This window comes from Bos indicus, chromosome 4, assembly GCF_029378745.1.
Source record: "Bos indicus isolate NIAB-ARS_2022 breed Sahiwal x Tharparkar chromosome 4, NIAB-ARS_B.indTharparkar_mat_pri_1.0, whole genome shotgun sequence".
Classification (NCBI taxonomy): Eukaryota; Metazoa; Chordata; class Mammalia; order Artiodactyla; family Bovidae; genus Bos; species Bos indicus.
In genome coordinates this window covers 112,330,226-112,358,105 of record NC_091763.1, presented here as the reverse complement: position 1 = coordinate 112,358,105, position 27,880 = coordinate 112,330,226, and the positions used below count along the sequence as shown (strand labels likewise).

At 42.0% G+C, this 27,880-nt stretch overlaps 1 protein-coding gene across 3 annotated transcripts in view; it reads right to left on the bottom strand.

The window, feature by feature from the left end:
• The window catches only part of CUL1 (cullin 1), an 87,891-nt gene that overhangs the window by 16,959 nt on the left and 43,052 nt on the right, over window positions 1-27,880 (bottom strand). For all 3 annotated transcript variants that reach the window (XM_070788316.1, XM_070788315.1, XM_070788317.1), the window contains exons 3-9: window positions 15,589-15,763; window positions 13,730-13,897; window positions 10,842-10,892; window positions 10,540-10,630; window positions 9,632-9,795; window positions 6,010-6,172; window positions 5,042-5,172 (exon numbers count right to left, since the gene is read on the bottom strand). In XM_070788316.1, coding sequence (XP_070644417.1) covers window positions 5,042-5,172; window positions 6,010-6,172; window positions 9,632-9,795; window positions 10,540-10,630; window positions 10,842-10,892; window positions 13,730-13,897; window positions 15,589-15,763 — 943 coding nt within the window. The remainder of the gene's footprint in view (window positions 1-5,041; window positions 5,173-6,009; window positions 6,173-9,631; window positions 9,796-10,539; window positions 10,631-10,841; window positions 10,893-13,729; window positions 13,898-15,588; window positions 15,764-27,880) is intronic.

Below are 27,880 nucleotides of genomic sequence, written 5' to 3'. Positions count from 1 at the left end.
AGGCGCAGAGCAAGGCTAAGCCACAACTGAGATCGGTGTGGGGGATAAAGTCCGATTTGGGTAAGAGGAGGCTCCCCTGATGGGTGTGCCTGTGGAAGAAAGGACTGAGGTTCCCCCTACAGGTGGAGGAGAGATGGGAGCTTCCTGGTTACACTAAGACACAGTGAGTCTCCTCAGAGCCTGGTGATCACAGACTAAAAATGGACATTTGTGTATTTTTTTTTTTGTTTTTCAGAGAAAAAGGTTGTTCTCTTCATCTCATGGCAAGACAGAGTGGACAAATTTAACTGCATGTTTTCTGGACCAATCTGCATTGTCACCATGTTATCAGTTCTCTGTAATTAAAATGATGAGTTGGACTTACTATGTAAAACTGCTTCATTTTATCCTAAAACAGCTCATTGGTCCCCTCTTTTCCCACATCAACTGCATCAAAACTAGTACATTTCTTTTTTTTCTTTCTTTCTGTTTAAGTTTTGTTATGGAAAATTTTCAACATATTCAAAATGAGAAATAGTAAAATCAGACACCATGATCCATCACCCAGCATTCAGCAGTGCTGGTCGAGTACCTTCTCCCACCCGCTCTGTACTCTGGGAAGACCTGGCTGAGGCTGAGTGCTCCACCCCCTGGACCAGACGGAGCCGCATCACGCTCCCCAAGCAGGGCTCCCAAGCAGGAGTGGCTCTGAGTGGATCACTCTCTTCTCTCACCATGCACAGGAAGACTGAGTCAGAACTAAGTTCTTACATTTGGGATTTTACTCCAGAGAGAAAGGGAATCTTGGATATATCATTTAACCCTACATCTGCCAGAAGCACCCAGCACCGTGTTACTCTGTTTATTCTGGGCTAAGTTCGTACACAATTCAGTTCTTCTAATTACACCTAAGCCAACTTCTCAACCCAAACCATAGAACTTTTTTTTACAAGTCTGATATACGGCCTCAGACTCACTCCTTAGTCTTATGCTGAAAAACATGCTTGTCAGAGCTCCCTGGTTTTACGTCTGTCTTTAACCTTCTCCACTTTAAGTGCTCCTCTTACAAGCACCGTCACTCCTGATCCTGGAGCCAGCAGCCCCGCGCCGCTCCTGAAAACGCCTTTCCATCTCAGGAGAACACTTTCCCCTCCCCAAACCTGCAAATAAACGTTGACAACCCTGCGCCCCAGTCCAGGTCTGCAGCCAACCTCCCACCATCAGACCGACAGCCCCGCGGGACATCAAAGTATCTACAAGCCCACTCTTGCTGGGTTACATTTCAGGTCCAGTTAGACTGAAGTCACTCAGTCAAGATACTTTCAAAGAGGACTCTGTGCTTATCTGTTGCCATTTCTGCCCTGAAGACTGTAATGAAACATTCTCTATACCTGATTTATGAGGCCTTCTTTGTAGAGAACAATAGCGCCCAGACTCTGCAGAACAGAGTGCTAATTAAAAATTCAACATGAAACCAACAGTATCATCAAGTATTCATTAGCAAGTACGTACAAGTCTGTATTGACTCCTTTCCTGAACTTCATTCTGCTATAAAATTTTGGTGTCAAGGGAAATTACAAAGCCATCCAGACCTGATATAGTTTTACTTTGTATTTATGTCGTATGTGGATGACTGTCACATAGCTGGTGTTCACTTAGATGGACCATTAGGAAAGGTGTTAGCAGTTTTGAATGCCGATAAGAGTCATTCCTCAGAGCTGAGGGCTTGTTCCTTATGATCAGTGTGAATCAAGGAGCTGACCGTACATCAAAGTACTGCTGTCTTTTCCAGCGGGCTTTCTGTACTGATGGAAAACACTGGAGGCAAATTTGTGACCCACGTCTATCAAGAGACCAGACCTCACCACCTCACTGCATGCATTCTGAGTGCCATTCACTATTCTACACTCAGCTTCACTTGTGTTTGCAACCCTTATTTTGCTGTTCTGTTTCATTTATCCTACCGCCTTTTACGTACTGTGTAAGCCCCCTGAATCCTGCTGGAGACAGAGGAGTATCACAAAGACCCAAGTGTACTGAGACCCTGTTCTGTGTGAGGCACAGTGCTGGGCTGAGGGCACAACGGTGGATAAAGCCACCTCTGCAGGAGACATTTACACAGACATCTAAAAGGTAAGGAGTGTGAATGCCATGTAAACAGTCCAACATGATGCTATTTCCAAGGAGTGGTCGAGAAAGGCTTTGGGGAAGGAATGGCATTTGAGGGTATTGGAAGATGAAGTGTTTAATACATGGGGGAAAAAGAAGGCATACATCTAGGCAGAGAGAAGAACCAGGCAGGTCCAGCACAGCGCGTATATGATGGTGTGAAGACCCACGGCTGGTCCAGGCTCAGTAGGAAATGACTCCATCCCAGGGGATGAATGCTGCTGGGGGCAAAGGGGAAGGCGGGGGCACCGAGCCCACAGCTGCCCCGCTGAGCTAAGGACGGAGGAGGGAAGACGTGAGGTTTCACAACAGACCCGCCATCCAGTCACTGGAGCAGGCGGAGGAGGGCACGGAGGTCTGAGAAGAAAAGCTGAGACCCGAGGAGAGCACAGAGGCGCGGCGCCTTGCACAGGGCCCTGGGCTCAGCCAGGTCACAGATCCTTGCGGAATCAATGAAAACAACTTCAATTTTCTCTGCAGCATACGTGGGCCCTTTGAGTTACAGCACCAGCCACCATCATGCAGCTGGTTGCTGTGGCAGATAAAACCAAGGACCCAGCCGGCCACGCCGTGGGCTTCAATCTTTGTAAACGAACCTGAAGGTGTGGGCTCTGCTTCCAGGCTGCTCCCCTCAAGTCTCCTCCTGTATCTGACCATTCTCCTACAAACCGTCACTATACTGCCAGCGACTGAGCACACGTGTCGGGCTCTGGCCCGTCTACCTAAGCATAACATGGAATGTGCTGACTGACCCAGCCGCCCACTCTCTCTTCTGTCCAGAGGCCAGACGTGGGGGGACTCGCCTGTGAAACAAACCTGCCTATTAAAACAATGATCTGATCCTCTGTTCAGCTCTAAAGCAGTTTAAACCTGATGATTCCTTGGTGCACAAGGTTTTAAAGTCCTCCAGGAGCCTCCATGCAGCATGCCGACGGCGTGGGCGGCGTGGCTGGGCACGCCTGTCCTCAGTCACCAGCCTCTGAAGGCCGACAGCTCTTATCCTCCGCTAGAATCTCCCGTGACGGCAGGTGGGCTGGACCTCACTGAGCTGCCTCGGCCTGAAGCCCTCGTCCCCCGAGAGGAGCCCTGATCCCCAGCCTTGTTCTCGAGTGTTCCCCGGCCTCGGGGTGCAGCAGGTACAAGACGCAGCGTGTCTAAAAGCAGCACGTGTGTTCAGGCTTTCAGCCACACTTCACGGGGAGAGGACCGCCAGTTCCTCTTTGGGTGAAGCGAGGGGAACCCCACGAGGGGAATTCCCTGGGCACCAGGTACCCAGGAACACGTGTGATTCTCAAATCCATTTAACTATGAAAAATATGCCTTCAGAAAGTTCTTAAGGCCATTCTGATGTTTGTAACACATAATTATTATTTGAATCACATTACACATTTAAAACCTGTAAAAATTTCAGCCTACATCAGATTTATTAGCAGTAAAACATGTTTTCCAGCCAAATGGATGGCTACCCTGCCCTTCTGGCCAAACTGGGTTTTGAGTTAACAACTGGGAAAACCTTACATTATTGAAAAGTTATCAAGGTGGCCCCTTTTGAGTCTCATGTACGTGCACACGTGCGTGTGTGTACCTGTGTCTGTGCGTCAGACTCTTCAACAAAGAACACTCAGAGTTTGGATGTAAGAAAAATCATCATATAATTTTTACATAATTTAAAAAAAAAAAACAGGACTGGACACCTGAGAACAACTGCTGAGCACTGCGTGCTTTCATGTAAGAAGCCCTTTACAAGCATTAAGTGTTCTTTATTCACAAAACCTCTAGAAGGTGGTCACCATCATTAGTCTTTCTTCCTAACAGCCACAGACAGCACAAGCGAGTGAGCAATGCGGTCAGCTGTCAGTGAACAACAGAGCTGGATCTGAGCCTGGACAGACCATCCCCGGGGTCTGAGGGTGGGGGCCCCACGGCACTGCGAGTCTCGATGTGGGACCTTGCCCTGAAACCTGGAGACCTTCCACAGCACCCACCACCAAGCCTGTCCTCTGCCGTTCGCTAAGTATGAACTGTATTGTTTTATAAACTCTAAGGTGTGTTTACGTTCTTCCCTCTGATAATCCACAGATGTGGCAACAAATGATGCAGTAAGCCCATAATGAGAAGTGGAAAAGGAGCCCCCAAAGATGACAGGAAAACAGACGCGAAATACTTTACACCAAACACAGTAAAATCAGGGACAAAAAGTTTTCGGACTCAGGCAGAAGAACCAACTGTGTTCTAGGAGCTTTTCTTCTCTGTTAGCTGTCCTGAACATGATTGAAATTAAAGCGCACAACAGGGACAAACCTGAAGACAACTTACCTGTCTCTCAGAAACACGCGATACTTCCTACGTAAAATCAAAAACTGAATCATAGAAAACCCAGCAGAAATATTCTGGTACCTCCTGGAGTGGGGGTGGCAGTGGGGACAGGGGTTGTATGAGAAATGCCATACATCTCAGGGCCTTTCCAGAGCAAACAGCCCTGAGGTCTCCAAATGGAGAGCAGTACTCAAGACCAAAGTTCCTGCATGGGGCAGCCTGTGGCACACGGTGCCAGAGCCAGGGCTCTAGGAGGCTTCAACCTGTTCTGTCTATGGAATCATCTTCTCTCTTCTAGTGCAAGGAATGGTAATTTTGACAAACAATGAAAGGAAAAAAAAAATTTCAAGAAATAACATCCTTAATGCCTAAGAAGTGCCAGAGGCAAATTACTGGAGATATTTACTCAACAAAGACGCTTGTGAAACTCCTACTTTGAAGAGCCAGTAGCCAGTTCTCTATGAGAGTCCAGCGAAAGTCTTACCCCCTAGACCTGCAGGTGCAGACAGGACACCCGCCTGCAGTCCACGCCCGGGAATGGTTAGGTCCCACCGGTGTTCAGCTGAACAGTACTTACATTTAATGCAGCTTCTCCACACTTTTCAATTGCTGCAAGACCCTGATTATGAATGTGTGTCTCCAGGAGTTTTTTCAATTCTCCCAGGCCATCTTGGATTCTAGATACAAGATTATACATGCGACCCAAATCTGAAAGAAGAAGGTGCCACCTTTATGCATCAAAACAAACTTTGCAAATCCATCCCACTAAATATGTATTTATAGAGATGAAAGGTGCAGTGAAATAAAACCACTCTGTTTTTAGACCTAATAATCAATTGCACTTAATTGTACTCAAATATTTCACATTTAGCCAAAAGTAACAATGAAATCATGTGATTATGAAAGCATATTTCTCCCTTGCCAGGAGAAACCACTGATATAACAGAAAAAAGATGAGCAGGAACTACAGGTGATGCTTCAAGATTGAGAAACTGATTATGCCTAATACATAATAGGCACTCAAATATTCTTTACAAGAATGAATAAATTTAAGGAGTATTTATGAATATCCATCTCAAGTATACAAACAATTCAGCCAAAAAAGGGCCCCCACATTCTTCACTTAATATATGCATGGCACATGGCTGATTTATGAGCACCAAAGAAGAAAAGTCCTGCGTCAATCTTCTACTGAGCTCCTCACATGTTCCAGGAAAACAAGGGAAGGGTATGGGAAATACTTTTGCAAAACAGCAGCCCTCTCATCTCTAAGAGTTTTCAGCATAAAAGTCACATACTCGCACGCACCAAGCAGTGGCAGCATCACTGAGCGCGGAGTGTGTGGGCAAGTCAGGACTCCAAACCAAACTGAAAAGACGCTCTTCCTCCAAAGTCACCCCCAAAACACGCTGCAGACGTCTGAGAGCAACACACCACAAGGTACACACACACACACAGCCCTCTTAAAGAATGGCTAGTGTTCACACAACTTCACGATCACAGATCGTAATAAACATCCACGCGCTCCGAATCTTAGTGGCTCACCCTCATTTTTGTCAGCGTCCAGCAGGTTCTGGAACTCCGTGTGGAAGATCTCCAGGTGTTTCTCGATGAGCACCTGCTCGCACTTCCTGGCGAGCTCATCCTGCGTGCTCTCGTGAAGGTACACCTGGACCCTGCGCTGCTCCTCCAGCAGACGAGCCTCCGCCTGTGGGAGTGAACTCAGGTCAACGGTTTGGACTTGCGTCTTTTTAAACAAAAATAATGACAAATTCCAACTCACAATCCTGCCCTACCTAGTATGAGGAAGAAAACAAGAGAAGGGAAGGGGTCCTTCGATTTGGGCTGGGGTGGGGAGGGAATGCTAACCACAATAACTGGTCCCTGGAGTGTACCACTTCCTCTGTAACCTATATTTTTGTTTCCAAGTCCTCTTCAGATGACTTCAACGAGGTTATCATGATTAACCATCCAATGTCCTTACATCAATCTTCTTCCTACAGATACGTGCTGTTTCACACGTTTTTGGGGTAATACCCTTATCGATACTCTGCAATTTAAGACGTATAGACTGTTTATTTCTGGAACTTCTCATTCAATATTGTCAGAGAGAGGCTGACTGTGGGTGACTGAAACTGTGAACAAGGGGGGACTACTGTCCACAGGCCAACCTCCTTTTATTGTGCTTTGGTACTGGTTTTTGTTTTTTAAATAGGAACTGAAGGTTTGTGGTGACTCTGAATTATGCAAGGCTGTCACACACCATTTTTCCAAGAGCATGTGCTCACTTTGTGTGTCTATGCCACATTTCAGTTATTCTCAAAATATTTAAACTTTTTTCATTATTATTATTTGTTAAGCTGACCTTTCGTCAGTGATCTTTGATGTTGCTATTATAATTGTTTTGGCATCATTTAGTAATCTCAGGGACAGAGGAGCCTAGTGGGCTGCCGTTTATGAGGTTGCACAGAGTCAGACACGACTGAAGCAACTTAGCAGCAGCAGCAATTAAGTATTTTCAAATTAAGGTATGTACATTGTTTTTTTTTTCAGACATAATGCTATTCTCCACATTTCACAGACTACAGTAAAGTGTCATGACCGGGGAAACCAAAAAACCCAAAGTCCTGGGTATGAAGTCATTAGGTTTTAGGAGGGACAGTGATTTACATTCTTTGTTGACTTGACGGTAAGTAAGCTCGTGATCACCATCGTACTTGGCAGATGATTATATCAGAGTACAAATTCAAAAGGACTAAATAAAATTAAGCAAAGACTGTCTCTATTAACTCTATTAGGATCAGTATACAGGAAAAACAAAATGAAAAAATGGATCAAAAAGCAGTAAGAAAATTCCTAACATGTATTTTATTTTTAAAACTTAAAAAAAAATGACACTAGAAACCTAGAAAGGTGAAATATTCGTTGGAAGCTCACCACAGACTCAGTCACAGGAGAAAGTAAGATACACTGAAACTAACGTGGCTGAGGCTTGCTCACTTGCTGACACCATCAGGAGCAGGGAAGCCACAGAGTCTCAACTGCTTCCCCTGAAGGACAACTCAAGAAAAAGGAACACAGACCCCAGAGAATCTGTACATCTAGCCCAAACGGGCTGCTAAAAGGAGAGTAGTTCTTGAAAGTTGATGTTTTATCTCAATACTGTTCATGAGTTTTGTATTTTACTTTCTAATAGAGTGTTCGGATATAAACATAATTTCTCAAGTTACTGAATAAAATGTTCCATATTTTACCCTATATATCATCAGGCATACACTGGAGGTTCTGATGCATACTCATGGCCAAACATCAAATAATACATAATAATGATGATGATGATGATAAAGTATCCTCATTTTACAGATAAGGAAACTGAGGACTAGACTTTAACCCCCATTTTACTTAGACACATAACCCAGTGTGACAATTTTCAGCTAGACACATAGCTGAGATGCAAGCCTACAGCTAGTGGTAACAGTAGCATTGTTCAGACGGTTAAATTCCAATTTTAAGCCTACAGAATCTCTACATGATGAATTTTTCAAATGGAATGGCTGTCACGTTTGCTAAGACCCAACCAGATTTGGGCCAAACCTTTAACCCAAGAAGCCCCATTTAAGATAGCCAGGATGCAGGTAGCACATTCTCCCTTGAAGGCAGGGCTCAGACTGGGTTGAAACCGTAAGTCTATAAAGCGGATTTCCATGCACCAAAGCACTACCACCTTCCTCGGTGTGGACAGCAGGTAACTGCAATTCACTAAGAAGCCCATGAAATGAAAAGGCCTGAACCACACGTGTGGATTTGTACCTTGATAAAAGGCCACTTTTAAAAAACATACACAGTTTTAAAAGACTCACCATATATAGTACAGTTCAATAAAAGATGTGTTTATGAAAACTACACTGTAAAAATCAGTGCTTAGATTTAAAACTGATTGGTCAGGCAGCTGTTTCAACTCTCAATAAGCTGGTTAGCTTCCAGACTGGCACACGAAAGCTAATTTAACTCGTAAATACACAAAGAACCATCACTTTCCCAAGTGTAATAGTTCTGTGGGGTTCCACTTCTGTTAGGTTTTCAAGGATCAAGTATTTGTCTGTCAAGGACTTTTAACTTCAGACTTGTAAGACCCACTTATAATTACTATCTCTTATGGGAAAATGTACTAGGAACGTCATGGACAAATTGAGAAGGACTTTATGTGGTTAGACAGGGGAGCTGTTGCTCTCCTTGACTTTTGGTTCTCAGCGCATGGAGAAAGTGACTCTGCAGTGACTCTGCTCTCCAAGTGAACAGACAATAAAAGGAGAAGCGGGTGTCAGACACACAGCCCCAGACTCCCTGGAAGTCTCCTTGCCCATCTAGGTCAGGGGTTGGCAAACTATTGCCTGGGGGCAAAATTCTGCTGGAAGGAAACTGGTACTGGAACGCGGTTTAGATGTTGCCACGGCTGCTTCTGCGCCACAATGCAGAGCTGAATGGTTGCAGACAAGACCACATGTGCACAAGGTCTGAAGTATTTACCATCTGGCCCTTCACGGAAAGTCTGCTGACCTCTGACTGAGGTCACTCCTCTGAGCTTAAGTCTGGGACACCGGTATTTCCGAGAAGGGAAGTTAGAATAATTCTCGTAGAATTGTACTGTGACATCACTTAATGTAGAACATTTATGATGCAGAGACCAATCCCCAATCTTCTCATCTAAGATTTCGATCCTGTTCTTTCAGAAGGACCTCTCTAATACACACTGGAAGGTTGTGTTAAACAGATTTTTAGGAGAGATCTCAGAAGCAAAAAAGTAAAAAGCTTAAAGTTTACAGAAAAAAATGTGTTTCTTAAATACTATTTTTTCATTGATGTAAGACCGTGGCTGCCATTAGATACACATGTACATTCTAGGAGAGAGTGTTCAAACACGTACGTCATTCAGCTGTAACAGTTACATCCTCCACACAGTAGGAGAACATGAGCCACGATTATTAAACTAATTTATACAAGCTCCTTAGTGAACGGGGAGAAACCATGTGCACCTGCTGCAAACACCACCGGATAACAGTGCCCAAGAAACGACTCTGAAGGAAGCTCATATATGAGTAAAAAGAGTAATTTATTTGAGCAGCGGTAACTTTTAACTTAAGTCTACTTTAAGTATGTTTAACCTTACCTTTTTCATATATTCAGTAACCGGGTTCTGCTGCAAGAATTCGGTACTCTCTCTGGTATAAAATCTTTCTGTGTCAGCCAGAAACTGAGATTCAAAGGATTCTTTGTACACTGTTAGCGTAGGGCCCTTTGCAAAGGCGTCATCTTCATTCAGTCCCAGCTCCACTGGAAGTAAACAGAACTATGTTTCAACCGCCTCATTATTTTTGGTTATATTTTAAGGAATATATATTTTACTTTAGGTGTAGCTTTCAGTTTAAGTTATGTTGAAAAGGTAAGGATACAATTGCAGGGCAAAAGGCAAACTTATTTTCTGGTATTTAAGTGCATTTTGCATAAAAGAAAAAAAATCCAAGACACACAAAGGCAAGTGATTCTGACCGACAGCCAGGACGCTGCAAAGTTCTCACCAAGTTCATTAAGAGAACATCTTAACATTTCTAACGCCTAAAAATAATAATGCTTAATTTTAAACTTTCAAAGACATAGAACATTACTCAAGTTTTAAAACACTGTGTTACTTTATTGGCTTCTCAATGGCAGTTGTTCAAGATGATACAGATTTCTGGTTATCGTTCAGCTCCATTAATGACACTCTAAGCATATATAAGTGCTTAGTTTTCAGTCTATACAGGTATATAGATCCAGTAATTCAGTATGAAACCAGAAAAGAAAATAATTTAAATGTCAAATGTCTAGTCCATCAAAATCTCCTTAAGGCATGAGGATAAACAATCTTTATAATGGATAAAATCAAACATAATCACACTGACACAAAGAGAATTATGAGTACGTTGATAAATGCTAACAATATTCTTGATAATACTATTTGAAAACAAATCTATTGCGTCACTGTTATCACTGCCACTGATATCAAAGCTTTCACTAAATTAAAGGGAAACTGCTTACCATAAGACTGTACAACTCCACTTATCAGTCTTGTATTGATAGTTTCACCATTTCTTTCTTTTTCAATAAGTTTTAAAACAGCATTTGTTACCTTTAGAACAGATATAGGAAAGAGACATGAAGATTACAGACTATGGTATGCATCAATATTATGTTACTACATAGCTCTTAAACGTTTAAATCTGCCAAAGGCAAGATGAGAGGTACTCTGAGGATATTATAAAGAAGTGAGGAAGACAACGCCTAAGGTATGAGACCTGCGAGGGGTTTTAAAAGGAAAAGACGACACGCACAAGTAGTACCTGTTTATTCAGTGGCCTGAAAAGACAGTCTCTCCAAGTCACCAATGCAAGCTGGATGAAAAGAAAGAGCAACAGTGTTAAATGGCTATACTTTTACTATGTTTTTTCAAAGCTGTGGGAGACAGCCTTAATCCCAGATTATATGTATCAATCTTTTAAATTATAAACTTGGCAAAAAATCATGATGAAATCAGAGAGCCATTCTCTTGAGTTAAAAATGTCTCTTTTCTCTTGCCTGTTCAATTTTGTCTGACTCTGCGACCCCATGGACTGTAGCCTGCCAGGCGCCTCTGTCTAAGAATCTTCCAGGCAAGAATACTGAAATGGGTTGCCATTTCCTACCCCAGAGGATCCCGACCCAGGGGTCAAACCTGAGTCTCTTGTGCGTCCTGCATTGGCAGGCAGATTGTTTACCAGTGCACCACCTGGGAAACCTTTATTATACATAAAGTATTCAAATTTCCCATTTTACTTATGTGTGTGCATATGACGCATTTTTAAAAAAAGCTTTTGAAACTTCTCATAGAGGGTATGTCAGACGACTACTATAAAATGCTCGCCGCCCCCCCAAAAGGGAAATATTAATTCATATATGGCTTTTAAACTGTTGAGAGAAGTATTATTCAGTTAAATTCAAACTTAAGGGAATTTAATACTCAAAAACTGCTGAGAAACTTAAATAAATGCAGTCTTATTTCCCCCCAAATTTAACCACAGATAAAACTAGGTTTATACATACAGTTCTGAAAAGATTCTATGTAAATTTCATTTACAAAATGAAAAATTTCTGCCAAAAAAAGGGCAGCATGAAAGCAGTATTTAAGAGAAAATATCTTTAATAAGATATGAACAATGTACACCCAAGTCTTCTATTAGAATAAAAAGGTGATTTCAGAATTAGGGACTAGTCTGTCAAAGAAGATGCTGGGAAGGGAAGAGTCTTAGTTTTTCAGGAGAAATGCCCCCTGGGGGGCAAGGTTTGGGAAGTAACTCTCCAGGTGCACACCCTCTGTTCCAATTCCCCAGGGCTCCTCGGTGCAGAAGGGAGGCAGGGAACATGCCGTGTGCGGCCATCAACGTCTACTGAAGACACTACACCTTCAAAAATAACTCTTTCCCAACATTTTTCTAACTTGAGACAGCATAAGACAGATGTGATTTAACTCTGGACAACTGGTTGCTTTGAAGGAAGAAAGGCAAGATTAAGAGAGCAGGACCAAAGGTAGGCCAGAGGAAGTTCAGAGGGACAGAATCAGGGGGAAAGTCCTGCTGCATCACTTCAATATGTGGATAATGAAATTAATTTATGTCCTCTGGTTGACTTGAAAGGAAACTGACAACCTTCTGTAACTGAAGAGAAAGAAAAAATTATTAGGAAAAAAGGAAAACTTTATAATTCATGACAAAGCATCCCCATCTCCTGGAGATTCTGGAAAATGCAACAAGAGATCACCATGTGAGAACCGTTTCATGTATCAATTGGTACTTGCACTGTGAGTTCAACAGCCTCACCGAAGAGCACGAAGAGCACGCAGAGGAAACACTGTTTCCAGACAGGGGTGTCGACTGGCCTCTGCTAAAGAGTGCACGTCTAAACCAACTACAGCATTTAAGGATGTAGAAACTATGAATTTTGAAAGTTAAAAGAAAAAAAGCAGTCAAATTTTGAAAACAGTATATAAAAAGTTTAAAGACCATAATGATTTGTAGGAGCCTGTGACATTACTATAGGGCACACATACGGTGCTTTCAGTCAGGGGGAAATCAAAATCATGCTGATTCCCACAGACAATCTTCAGTCTCAAGAAGTTATTTTTAACGAAAAAGGCAAACTACATGAGGCTCAAATCAACACTAAACATAGAAAGCTTTGTTAAAGCTATGTTACAAAATATTATAAAGAAGCAGTTAATAGTTTGGTATAGAAACTGAGCTATACAAATGATAAAAATTTGTTATGCATCTATGGTACGTTATGTTTTTCTTTTCATTAAACTTGTAAAGCTACAAAGCACTGCTATTACAGCAGCACTCGTGGGTTTGGAGATAATCTCATATATCTCCAGTTCTCAAAAGAACTGACATTTTACACCATTCAAAAAACGTACTGTCTGTGTATCCGAGCCCATTATCAACACAGAGGCTGTTCTGGGAGTCTAAGTCCTCCCTTAACTGGTTCTCAGACTAGAATGAGCATGAGAACCACCTGGAGAGCCTGCTAACATCACGCTGGCCAGCCCCACCCCCAGAGCGTTCAGTTAAGCAAGTCTTGCTTGAGGCCCAAACATTTGCCTTTCTAACAAGTTCCCAGGTCACAATGATGCTGAGGGTTTGGGGACCATACTTTGAAAACCAACAGGGCTTGGAAAAAGCTTCCTTGACTGAAGAAACATACTAATGAAGGTGTTTTAACAATTCAGACTTTGACTTTTCAGAATTTATTTTTCTGCAGTCTTTTAAAAACCCATCCATTTTGAACTCTGTGTCATTGCTTCCTAAAGTGAGTGGGCAGGATGGAAGTTCACATCACCGTCCACTCCTGGAAGCAGTCTCCCTGACCCTGAAAGGCCACAAGACTGACTACGGAGGCCCGAGTCCTGGGGAGGGGGACCTGCTTTGCCTGCAGGACCTGCTGCGCTAAGACGGTGACAGCTCCAGGCTCAGCCCCGCGGTCGGCTTTTTAAATCAGTAACTGCAGAAGCGTGCAGGCTGTAGTTCAGAACTTCCAATTACTCATTCTCCTCCTGTCTTGCCACAAAACATCCAAGGGCCATGTTTGAAATTAGCTCGCTAGTCTGAGAGCTGCTCACTAGCTGCTTAGATCCCTGCTGGAAAGGAGACATCTCCAAGAAAAACACACATCTGAAAGGTGTGTGGTCAAATCTTACAGAATAGATTTCATAGATTCCCTTCCGTCCTTCGTCACACTCGCGGCGAACCCAATGTCTATTGAGGTAGGCACAGATCCCGTTCAGCACTTTGCTTGAAAACCGGTAGTCTTCCCATTGCTGAGTGTAGAACTTCAGTACACTCTCATCCATCAAATCTTCTCCGTCCTAGAAACAAGGCAACTAAAGCTTTAAGATGACTAATTTGTCACGTGATGAATTAAAGATAAGAGTTCACTGAAACCAATCTATTGCATTAAGATACATTGATGCTCATGGTTTTAGACAGATGGGTTCTTTATTCTGTACACAAAACACACTCATTTACTACAAATTCTCACAAGAATGTAACTCCTGAGGGTTAGACTAAAGAGAATTTTAACAAAAATACTTTCATTCCAAACTGGAACTTTTTTCACAGTATTAAATATGCATATACATTTGTAAAAGACTGAACTTGCAGAATATGAGAGTAATTCCTTTATATTCATATAGGGGCAGGTTAAGGAAATCCCTTATTTTTTGATAATTCCTCTGTTAAAAAAGATATCCAATTAACAATTTAGGTCATGGGGCCAATACTATTTCATTTTTTAATGTATCTTCTTTCTTCATTAAATATACTTAAAAATTATAAAAATTACTTTTACTGAAATTTCTACAACTTAAACCGCAAATCTTTATTGAAAGGAAACTAACTTGAAACTTTTTCTTAGGTATTAATAACATCTACAAATGACATCTTACCCTTTAAACATGGGGCATTAAACGGCAATATCATTAAAATGTGCTGCAGGAGAAGAGAAATCCCGGGAGCTCGGGGGAACTGGTGGTGGTCAGCCCCTCCATGAACTCGGGGTCTGGGGCTACCCCTGAACTTCTCAGCCTCAGGCCCTCCAACTGGCAGAATAAAAAGGCTACAGGACAAAGCTCCAGAAACACACGGGTGCACAAGTGACCCAACAAGCCACGTGGAAACATGACCATATCTTGATACAACCAAATTTGTGTTCATTTAGATTTAAATAACAAGGGATGAACCCGAACATGTAATGCTAAGCTCTTCTGGATGATACCAGATGACCTTTTTTAGAAATTAAAAAAAAAAATATCGCTGATGGCAGGCCTATCAACACCTTTCACAACATAACACGCTGTTCGTCACTTCGATACTAAAGAATAATGAATCCCAGTGTTCACTTTACAAAGTGTTGCGAATCAGAGCCAGGAGGACACAGTGGCTTCATCAAGACTGCTTGGGAATGTGAAAAAGATATTGTCTTGGTCACGACTGTGCTCATTCAACTCTGCTCTGTTAAATGATGTTCAAGTTTCCAGTCACCTTGCAAAATATATTAAGAAAAACAAATCTGGAGCATGCTGGAGTTTTTTGGACATTATTTGTGTAAATCAAAAATCTCTATACACACGTGTGCAGAACACATTGGAAAAGTGTGATTACCAGAGGCTGGATAACCCTTAGTCACTCATACACTTAATACAGAATATTACAGTGGGTTCAAAATACACATAGGTAACTTGAATTCATAATTATATGCTTTAAATTAATAGGTTCATCGCTTTCTAACCACCAAACACCAAATGGTTAGTAATTTAAGCAAAGTACTACTATAGGGAAAGGCATCAGAAACTTCTAATCTAAGAAGTTAACAGAACACGGCTTAGGAAGGTTTCATCTTCATAACGGGGAAACGACCTAAGAGCAGCACCTCTTCAGGCGCAGACACGTCAGTGCCAAGAACAATGAAAAATTAATTCACAATTGTTATTTCACTACTTTTAATTTTTTTACATTCTATTATATTATAAATGTTCAGTATAAATGTAAAACATCTTACCTTAAGAAGATTTGTCAAGTAATTCTTCAGGAACTCTTTAAGCCGTTTGTACAATTCCAAGCCCACAAACTGAGCTCCCCCCGGCGTCTGCCCCTTTTTCGATTTAGAAGGAGGGACACCAGCCCCTCGAGCTTGGTTTGACTGGTGAACACTTGTGCAGTAGTTATAAACGTGACTTGGAGAAAAGTCAAGGAAATCAATGGGCATCATCAATGTCAACAGTCATTATTAACACATAGTTTCTTACAAGATACGGCAGTGTCAATGTTTCCAAATATCAACAGAAACCTGTTAAAACCAGAGTAAAGATCCCATTTAGACACCAATCAAGCGAAGAGCCAGCCAGCTATGAGGATGGAAGTTTCTGGAGGAAGTCACCAAGAGAATTCTGGACCTTCCAGATCATCTAATGCCATTACCTTGTGGGAAACTGTCCCCAGAGTGGATCAGAAGGTAAGAGAAGTGGCAAATAGTACAGAGAGAAAGTTGCAAGTGAGAAAAAAAAAAAAAGCAATTATCTACTTCAGGAAAAACAAAAAGCTATGACCATAGTCTATTATGATGCTTAAGCTATGAATATTTCCAAAAATATATGTTACAAATATAAAAATATCCAAAACCTTTAAAATGATTTGTAAGTGGATTTAACCAAACTACATGGCAAATAGATGGGGAAACAATGGAAACAGTGACAGACTTTATTTTTGGGGGTTCCAAAATCACCGCAGATGATGACTGCAGCCATGAAATTAAAAGATGTTTGCTCCATGGAAGAAAAGCTATGACCAGCCTAGACAACATATTAAAAAACAGAGACATTACTTTGCCAACAAAGGTCCGTCTAGTCAAAGTTATGGTTTTTCCAGTAGTCATGTATGGATGTGAGAGTTGTGGACTATTAAGAAAGCTGAGCGTCAAAGAATTGATGCTTTTGAACTGTGGTGTTGGAGAAGACTCTTGAGAGTCCCTTGGACTGCAAGGAGATCAAACCACTCAATCCTGAAGGAAATCAACCCTGAATATTCATTGGAAGAATAATGCTGAAGCTGAAACTCCAATACTTTGGCTACCTGATGTGAAGAACTGACTCTCTGGAACAAAGACCCTGATGTTGGGAAAGACTGAAGGCATGAGGAGAAGGGGACGACAGAGGATGAGATGGTTGGATGGCATCACCAACTTGGACATAAGTTTGAGCAAGCTCTGGCAGTTGGTGATGGACAGGGAAGCCTGGCACGCTGCAGTCCACGGGGTCACAAAGAGTCGGATACGACTGAGCGACTGAAATGAAATGAATGACACTCTGAAAATGAAAAATATTTAATAAAAAGCAGAAAACACAGTAGCTCAAGAGATGGAGTCCTCTATCACAGCTGAAACTCAGGGATGCCCAAGGCTGACCAATCACAGAGGAGCAATACCACGCACTATGGAGACAGATGGAGACAAGCTGTTTTGCCATAGCCTTCACTACTGTTTCAGTTCATCTGCGTGTGCTTTGTGTACGTTAGTTGCTAAGTCGTGTCTGACTCTGTGACCCCAGGCACTGTAGCCTACCAGGCTCCTCTGTGCATGGGACTACCTTGGATAAAATTAGGACACCGATACTTATTCAGACAGAAAAACCATGAAACCAAATATTCTGGTGTGTTTAAGAACTTACTATATAAAGATTATTTCAAGTCAGTGGATGAAGATTATTGAATAAATGGCATTATAGCAAGGGGTGGTTTAAAAATTTCGTATTCCAAAATATATTACAAATAGATTAAGAATTAAAATATACAGAGAGAAGCCATAAAACAAAACAAATACACACAATTATTTTGATGGAGAAGGCCTTTCTAAGCAAAGTCCTATAAAGACTTCATCTGAAATTCTGAAACTATTTTAGTAATAACTATCTTAAACTTACTATTTTTAATAAATTAAGGTAAATTAAAACAGGGTGAAAAAACTTCATCTCTAAAGAAACATAAGGATTCCAACTGAAAATCCAAAGGCTAGAAAGAAACATGTGTTAGTAGTTTAGGGGCCAAAAACCTAAGAAACGCTGCAATCTCAGTGGTAATCAAAGAAAGTGAAGTGAAAGTGTTAGTCGCTAAGCCATGTCCGACTCTTTGCAACCCCAGGAACCAAAACCTGCCAGGCTCCTCTGACGGTGGAATTCTCCAGGCAAGAATACTGAAGTGGGCTGCACGCCCTCCTCCAGGGGAACTATGTCATAAAACACTAAGTCATTTGAACAAATATTTCAAATAGAGAATCATAGGTTATAACATACAACCAGCTGTCTCAAACTCACGACCCAGTGTGCACACACTTGTGTCACTCATTCCATCCGAATCCCCATCGACTTTCTGCTTGACTGGAACGAGTGTAACTGACACGTGCTCCTCCCCCTCCCGAAGGGCAAATGTCCACCAACGTTTACCATTGCTATGAACGGTTCACACTTCACCATGTAACAACAGGGCTTCCCTGGTGCTCAGACGGGAAAGAAACCACCTGCAATGTGGGAGACCTGAGTTCGATCCCTGGGTTGGGAAGATCCCCTGGAGATGGGAATGGCAATCCACTCCAGTATTCTTGCCTGGGGAATCCCACGGACAGAGGAGCCTGGCAGGTACAGTCCATGGGGTCGCAAAGAGCTGGACAGGACTGAGCCAGTTTCTTTTAACTAAACATGTAACGATTCGTGCAATTATTTTACATGTTTTCAAATTTTACAATACAAAAAAATTATAATGAACCGTACATTTGCTTCTGACAGCACAGTTTCAGCTGGTGGTGCAGTGGTAAAGAATCCACCTGACAGTGCAGGAGATGCAAGAGAGGCAGCTTTGATCCCTGGGGTCGGGAAGACGCCCTGGAGGAAGAAATGGCAACCCACTCCAGTATTCTTGCCTGGGGAATCCCACGGACAGAGCAACCTGGCAGGCTACAGTCCACGGGGTGGCAGAGAGTCTCATAATTCTCTAAAATATCTGTCATATATTTTGAGGTCCTGTTAATAAGCATACAAAATTGGAATTATATTCCTGGTGACTTGTTCTTTTTTATCATTAGGAAGTAACCGCATTTTTTCTTAACCACAGGGTCTTAAAAATCTATCATATCTGATGTTAATATGGGTTTTCCTATACTTTGCTTAGAATTTCTCTCAAGTACCTGTATTCCACCTCTTTATTTTCAACTTTTATGTATCTATGTTTTGGTTTATCTACTGCAAATCACCCCAGTAAAATTTACCTTTAAAAAAGAAACTGTTTCATCACTTCAGTTCAGTCGCTCAGCCCAGTCGTGTCCGACTCTCTGTGACCCCATGAACCACAGCATGCCAGGCCTCCCTGTCCATCACCAACTCCCGGAGTTCACCCAAACCCACGTCCATCGAGTCGGTGTGATGCCATCCAACCATCTCATCCTCTGCTGTCCCCTTCTCCTCCTGCCAGCAATCTTTCCCAGCATTAGGGTCTTTTCAAATGAGTCAGCTCTCTGCAACAGGTGGCCAAAGTATTGGAGTTTCAGCTTCAACATCAGTCCCTCCAATGAACACCCAGGACTTGGTTTTAAACTTATACTGTTTTTATACTGATATACGGATTAATTTCTGCCATCTTGTCTTGCATTTTCTATTTTCATTATTTTTCTCTATGCCTCTTGTTTCCTCCCCTTTCCCCTTGTACTGGATCACCAGTTTCTTTACTCTACGGTAGTTCTTTCATGATGTTGGAGTTATGCATCATATCCATATGCTTGTGATAGTACCTTAAAATCTGACATGCATAGTATTTTGCTTTCACCGATTCTGGTAAATTCTTGGGTTATTTCCTCTTCAAACATTTCTGAGCTACGTTCAATTTTCTCCTGGAGGTTTCACAACTACATGTATGTTGACCATTTTTATTTCAGCTCCATATCTCAATTTATGTCCGTTACATCCATCAGTTTATCTTTGTTCGAACTTTTCTAATTTTTCTTGATCTACCTATCACATCGGGTTAAGTGATTCTCTTTCAACAATGAAAAATCTATCTTTAACAACTTTATTTTACATTTGCAGAAGTTCCCTACTTCTTTAAAATAATGTCTTATTTCCATAGCGCTTTGTCCCTTTATATTTTGGACTCTTTTATCACTAATTGTTTTCAATACACTTAGAAGTGCTCTCTAAAGGCCCTTCTGTTGGTATTCTTGAGGCTCTAGTTCGGCTGTTTGGTCTATATGCTGACTTGTTCACGTGGACCAAGACTCTCACTTAAACTTTTTTTTAACTCCCTTTCACATTTCAAACACCAGTTTTAGGTGTTTGGTTCCAGGGAACTTTTTAGGTTACCTAGATCAGCCTGATCTCTATTTCTTGGCAATATATCAATCTCTAGCTATTAGATTAACAAAGGTCTAAAAAACAGTCAAACAAGTGCAGGAATAGGGCATCTATTCAATGGGGTCAGAGCTCATACTGCCACATATTTTTCTGGACTAAAATGTGCAAATATTCAAAAATCTCCAAGTGCATTCTCTTTGATACAGTCATTATCCTCACAAGCATTTACTGTACAGAAATTACCATGGAAATATACAATTACTTTAGTTAGCAAACTATGACAGCAATGCTGAAGATGGTAAAAAAAAAACTTGTAACATCCTATTTGTCAAACATAAAGAATTAGTTACATATATTGTTGGATCCTTAGGATATAATATGTAGTTGTTTTTAACACTGTCACTGGATACAGAATATAAAAACGGTAATATATGTACCAAATTCACATATTTGGAGTCAAATCCAAGACTCCACTCATGATATGCATTAAGTAACACTAGGAAAATACTGCCAATTATAATCTGACAGAATGCATTCTTCGGTGGAATTTTTATATTCACTTTCTGAAAGATCAGTGGTTTAGACATAAAATGATGTATCACAACATTCTTATAAGCAAATAAAGAAAAGTTAAACTGGTTGACTCATTCTTAAAGGCCGTCCACAGCCTCACTCCTCTGGACCTGTGCGCCCTGAAGGCGATGCGTGTTTCCCACACAATGCCCTCCGCTGGACACGGAGAGTGACAGCCCCGGGAGAGCTGTCCACAGCCCCGCCCCGGCTTTTCCTCCGAATCTGCTCTCATCCGCTTTGTAAGTTTTGAACCTGAGCTTGCTTGATATTAAAAGGGTTTTTTTCTTTTGGGGCAGATTCCTCCCATGGTCCCTAATGGTTTGCAGACTAAGAATAAGGCAGGGGTGGGGGCTCAGGGGCGGGGGTGAAGCCTTCAGAGTAAGCAGGCAGTGACCAACACCTGAGGGCGCACCTGGCCCTGGAAGCAACGGGCACGGCACATGCAGAGATCAAGACAAAGAGACGTTAACAAGATAATAAGTGGAAAGAGCTTAACTTAACAACTTAGAAATGAGCGTTTCAGTATATGGTTCCTTTGGACATATAAAGTTTACGAATCTCTTCAGGTATCAAAAAGCCATTCTTTTGGGAAAGCAGGGCTAGGGTATTTAACAACTTCTAACCACAGACTTCTTTCTTCTTCACAAAGTATTCTCTGTGCACAGAACACTCTCTCACCCCCACCCCACCGTTATTTCCTTTTAGCCTTACCTCCTCAGAGGACCTTGAAACAAGGCAAGGAACCCTGGGCCTCACAGAACAGACTGAAAGGAAAATTTTAATTGGGGGCTGTGGAGGGGGGCGGGGAGGCGCTCTTAAACGCTCTTTTAAAATTTCTACCCAGAGTTCAATTCCACTTTCATTCCCAAATTAGCATCACCCTCACCATTAACCAACCAGGCATGGAAAACATGAGGCAGTGCTAACTAGTATTCTTCAAAAAGGAAGGCAAAATAGGGTAATTTCAGATAAAATAAAATCAAGAGCGTTCATGTAGTATAGACTTAAATTCTAGGTACAGAGGAATTCATACTAGGTTGAATCCTGGATCTTTAGAAAAGAATGAAGAGCATCAGAAATAATAAACAGCTGTGCAAATATTAAAGACTATTTTTCTTAATTCTTTAAAATACGAAGAATGATTTAAAACTAACATACATGATATTGTCTTGGGGGTCTTTAAGACTTAGGGACACCAATCCTATAGATCAGGGCCCTACCTTATGACCTCATTTAATCTTAAGTACTTCCCTAAAGGTCCCATCTAAATACTGCACAACTGGGGTCAGGGCTTCAACATGTGAATTTTCGGGCATAAGCTTCAGTCCACGTATCATACATGATTACATTACGTGAAATGTTCAGAACGGACAAATCTATAGACAGAAAGTAGATCCGCAGGGAGGTAGGGGACTAAGGAAGTAACAGCTCAAGGGTACAGGGTTTCTTTCTGAGATGAGAATGCTCTAAAATGTGATGATTGAATATACCTGTGAATATACTGAAAACAATTGAAATGAACATTTTAAATGGATGAACTGTATGGCATTGTGAATTATATCTCAATAAGACTACTTTAAAAAAAATTCAACACAATACCAATTGTAATCCACCAATTTTTAGGGGAGAAATTGACAAACTGACAATAAAACTTACTATAGAGAAATGCAAAGGAATTAGAATAGTCAAAAAATCCTGGGGTAGGAGAACAAAGTTGGAAGACTTATACTATCTGACTTCAAGAATTTACATAATGCTACAGTAAGAAATTATAAAAAATGAAAACAGCAACCAATAATCCCACATGAATATAGATGCAACCATACTTCACAAAATATAAACAAATCAAAGTAGTAATACATTCTCCCTTTACACTGGTCACATTTCAATGAAACAATTTTAGTAATAAAACCACATTTACATTGTCAATTTTAACAAAGGCACCAAACTGCCCCTCTGGGGGAAACAAATGATGCTGGAATAACTGCAGAGCCACGGCAGCGGAAAGAGCAACCTCCAGCCCCACCTCACACCACACACAAAGACCCAAATGGAAAGGCCCAGACCACAAAGCTTCAAGAGGAAAACAGTATCTTTGTGATCCAGACACAGGTTTCTCATAGGCCACAGAAGGTAACTGTAAAGGAAAAGAAACAAATTAGGTTTCCTCAAAATAAACTACCTGCTCACTCAAAAACACCATTAAGAAAAGAATAGCAAGCCTCAGAGACTGGGAGGAAAGATCAACAAGACATGTTTGAGAAAAAGCTGGCATCCTCAACAGAGAACTCCTACAACTCAATAATAAAAAGCATATTAATCCCCCCCCAAAAACCCCCAAGACTCAGATACTTTACAAAAGATGACATACAAATGGTAAACTAGCATATGAAAATGACTCAACTTCATTAATCATTGGGGACATGCAAATAAAAACCATGAGATACCATGACACACACTTCCAGAATGGCTAAAATGAAAGAGAATGATGTTCCAAGCAGGCATTGGCAATACTGTGGGGCAACTAGAATTCACAAACACTGCTCACATGAATTCAAAATGATACAGCCACTTTAGAAAAACAGCTGGTCAGTTTCTTACTGTCAAACATACCATTAACACACAGTGCAGCAATTCCACTGCTCTGTCGGCCCGAGAGATATAAAAGCATTCTGCTCCCCAAAAGATCTCTACTTAGATATAGCTTTCCCCCCTGCTTTAGCCAAAAAAAAATGGGAAATAGCCCAGGTACCTATCATTAGAAGAATGAATCAAGCAGCTGTGGTATTCATACAATGGAATATGACTTAGCAAAAGGGAGAAACTACTGCCACCTGGATAACACGGATAAATCTCAAAAATGCCCTGAATGAAAGCAGCCTCACGGGAAGGGGAACATATTCTCTACTGCCCTTTGGATGAACTCCTGGAAACTGCCAAACTAATCTATGGTAGCTGCCGTGGGGGAGGCCAGGATGCCCTGGGAAGCATCAAGGAACCTTCCACAGGGGTGAAGACACCCTCTATCTGGATAGGTTTTTGGGTTACTCAGGCAAATGTGCTAGTCAAAGCTTCTCCACTGGAAACTATAAACAAATTTCAAATTCTAATGATGTACATGCTCAAGCATTTACTGAGAAGTGTATTGATGTCTATAGCTTACTCTGAAACACGCAACATAAAATGGATGGATGGATATATGGATTCAGGGTAGAGAGATACGTGATTGAGCAAGTCCAGTAAAATGGGTCTTCACTGTAAAATTCTTTTGACTTCTTTGAATGTTTGAAATTTTTTTATGATAAAAGGTTGAAAACTCCAGGACAGAAAATACCATGTAAAAACCTTCAAAGCAAAACATAAAAAACCTAAACTTCTGATGTCTGTTGTTGTTGTTGTTGAGTTGCTAAGTTGTACCCAACTCTTTTGTGACCCTAAGGACTGTAGCCCACCAGGCTCCTCTGTCCATGGGATTTCTCAGGCAAGAACACTGGAATGGGTTGTCATTTCTTCCTCCAAGGGATCTTCCCGACACAGGGATCAAACCGTCTCCTGCACTGGCGGGTGGATTCTTTACCACAGAGCAACCAGGGATGCCCAATTAGCTAAAGACAATAAGAAATGCTTTACAGAAATGCTTTACTATCTAAAACCAGAAGCAAAGCTACAAAGCCAGTCATTTACCTACTATGGCAGAAAGTGAAGAGGAACTAAAAAGCCTCTTGATGAAAGTGAAAGAGGAGAGTGAAAAAGTTGGCTTAAAGCTCAACATTCAGAAAACGAAGATCATGGCATCTGGTCCCATCACTTCATGGGAAATAGATGGGGAAACAGTGGAAACAGTGTCAGACTTTATTTCTCTGGGCTCCAAAATCACTGCAGATGGTGACTGCAGCCATGAAATTAAAAGACACTTACTCCTTGGAAGGAAAGTTATGACCAACCTAGACAGCATATTCAAAAGCAGAGACATTCCTTTGCCAACAAAGGTTCGTCTAGTCAAGGCTATGGTTTTTCCTGTGGTCATGTACGGATGTGAGAGTTGGACTGTGAAGAAGGCTGAAAGCCGAAGAATTGATGCTTTTGAACTGTGGTGTTGGAGAAGACTTTTGAGAGTCCCTTGGACTACAAGGAGATCCAACCAGTCCACTCTGAAGATCAGCCCTGGGATTTCTTTGGAAGGAATGATGCTAAAGCTGAAACTCCAGTACTTTGGCCACCTCATGCGAAGAGTTGACTCATTGGAAAAGACTCTGATGCTGCGAGGATTGTGGGCAAGAGGAGAAGGGGACGACAGAGAATGAGATGGCTGGATGGCATCACTGACTCGACGGACGTGAGTCTGGGTGAACTCCGGGAGTTGGTGATGGACAGGGAGGCCTGGCGTGCTACGATTCATGGGGTCGCAAAGAGTCGGACACGACTGAGCAATTGATCTGATCTGAGCAAATGCCTATGTACCACTTTGGTCCTTTTATTATTTTTATTTGTTAAGACTTATTGTAACAGTGCTCTTAACTATGTTGTGACAGATTGATGGCCTGAGACAGGCTGCTAGGCTCCAACTATTTCAATATTTGAGTTGCTCAATTATGTTCATTTTCCCTAACTGTGCCTCTTCTCTGTGTTTGCTCAGTCATGTCCAACTCTTTGCAACCCCATGGACTGCAGCCCACCAGGCTCCTCTGTCCAAGGAATTTTCCAGGCAAGAATGCTGGAGTGGGTTGCCATGTCCTCCTCCAGGGGATCTTTCCTATCCAGGGATCAAACTTGAGTCTCCTGAGTCTCCTATACTGGCAGGCAGATTCTTTACCATTGAGCCACCAGGGAAGGCCTCTTCATAAGGACGAGCTACTCTTGGTAACTGAAAGCTGGGTTTCACTCAACACTGTGCTTAGTTACTCAGTCGTGTCTGACTCTTCACAACCCCATGGACTGTAGCCCACCAGGCTCCTCTGTCCATGGGGATTCTCCAGGCAAGAATACGGGAGTAGATTGCCATGTCCTCCTCCAGGGGATCTTCCCAACCCAGGGATCAACCCAGGTTTCCCATGTTGCAGGCATTCTTTACCAGCTGAGCCACCAGGGAATTTTGGCAGTAACTGCAACAAGCTACCCCATCTTCTCGCTCCAGTCTGAACTGACTGCTCTCTGCACCTTCCGGACAGCGCTAATCCAGGAACTCTGTCCTGCTCTCACATTCAACCCATAGGCTGCTGGGTCTGTCTTAATTCTATGTGCACAGAAACTTCATGGTTTTGTCTGTAGGATCCATCTTCTTCATTATCTTCAGCACTAGTGATTTAACATCTTCACTTCTGGGAAGTTATTTTATACTCTCTATGAATACTATTACAAATTCAAAAACTCTTCTCTCCCTGTTTTCCTTTAGAATTTCTAACAGTCAGATATTGGGCCTCCTGGCTTACTTCTGTTTGCAAAGCTACCTGCCCTCATATCTTTCCTTTTTACTGTCCAGCAGCAGTAGCAGTAGCAGCAGCAGCAGGGTCTTCTATTACTGTTCTTTCTAAAACCTGAGTTGCCATTGCAAATGGGAGTTCTTTTCTCCAAGTGTCCTGTTCCTAACTTACTGCCATGAGGAGATTCTCATCTCAGACTTTGTCACTAACATTCAAAAATGTTACTTTTAAAAACATGTTCTTCTTTTCCCTGTATTGTCAGTTTCTTCCTGTTCGCTTTCATTCTATGTGTATTCTGTTTTCACACAACTATTAATCCTTAGTACTCATCATGATAAGGCACTAAAAGCCAACTGGAAAGACCACTGGCCTAAGGAGGCTGGCAGGCCATAGTTCTGCACGGCTCGACAAATGCATTTATTTTTCAGGCTGTTCAATTTTTCCAGAGAACTGTTCTGTCCCTAGCATCACCAGCAGTGTTCTGATACGGAATGATGAACCAGTCACTCTAAATGCTAACTTTCTATCACAGCCACGGTTGTTAGTTCCTATTTATCCCAACTTCTGCTAGGCCTCCTGTTTGCAAATTTCTGCGATGTTCCCATTCAATGTGTCCTAAAGAGAAGTGGCGAGTCTTCTGCCTGGGATGCAGGCTCTCAGCATCAGGAGCTCTACACTCGAGGAGAGGGACGTGACAGGCTCTCAGGTCTGCAGACTCTGGATCTATCCCTCACCTCCCAGCACCGCCCGGTCTCACCCCTCCGCCTCTGCCAGGCCGGAGCCTTCAGGTTCTGAGCCTCCGGTCCTAAAGGGCCGCGGGGCTGTCACCGGCACCCTCCTCAGGGACACTCCCTCTAAAGTGATGCTTCCTATACCCCGGGGATCAGTGCGGCGACTCAGTCTGCTTTGCATTAAAGAAAAAGAACAAACAAATAAATGGTTAAATTTCTCATCTAAGCTCTCTTCCATTCTTTGTCTTCACTGATTTAAAATGATTTCATTATGATCATTTTAGTGATGCCACCAATGGGAAAGTCAAAACAAACTCCATCTTCAGCCAGAAGCCCAGAAATCTGCTCCTTTTGTTTCCTGTCTCCATCACCACTGCACAACATCATGCTTGGAGTGCCAAGATCAAGCTGGTCTTCCTGTGCCTTTGATCTCTTTCTGGTTTTAACTCCATTTGGCTTCCAGATTCATCCTCCTTAAGTCACGGATTCTTAAATCATATGTCCATCTCTGTGGACCTACACCGCTTTCAAAAAATAACAGTAACAAACACATTTACCTGGTCTGCAAGATTCACCATAATCTAGAACTAAGTCCGGTGGCCAGCCTGACAGCATCTACTCCTGGCCAGCATCGTGTCCTCTCGTGGTGCCACTTCCCACTTTCACATCCATCTTTCTCCCTCAAGCAAAACTCTGTAAGGCTTTCTCCCTTTTCTCATTTTTTCCTCCTTATTTATACTCCTCTCTTGAGGTTCACTTAGCTTCCACTAGTTCTTGAAGCCTTCCAACTTCAACAGTGTCAACATCTTTCTCCCTCCTCTGAGCATCTCCTCTGCAATAATAGCTGTCTGTATTGCCCATCATCAAAGACTTTCAAATTAATGAAATGAGACTATTAAATATTGCATCACATACACACACACACCCTTCCACTGCTTTAAAGCATTTGAGATAGCTTATAATAGCTGAAAGAAAGTGAAAGTCGTGCAATTGAATTCTCCAGTCCAGAATACTGGAGTGTGTAGCCTTTACCTTCTCCAAGGGATCTTCCCAAGCCAGGGATAGAACCCAGGTCTCCCGCATTGCAGGTAGATTCCCATCTGAGCCACCTGGGAAGACCTATAATACTTGAAACACCACAGAAAAAGGAAAAATACAAGCCAGAATAGTATTTACAGAACATAAAAATAAAATAGAACACAAAATTAACAATAACAATAAGTCAGAACCCTAAAATT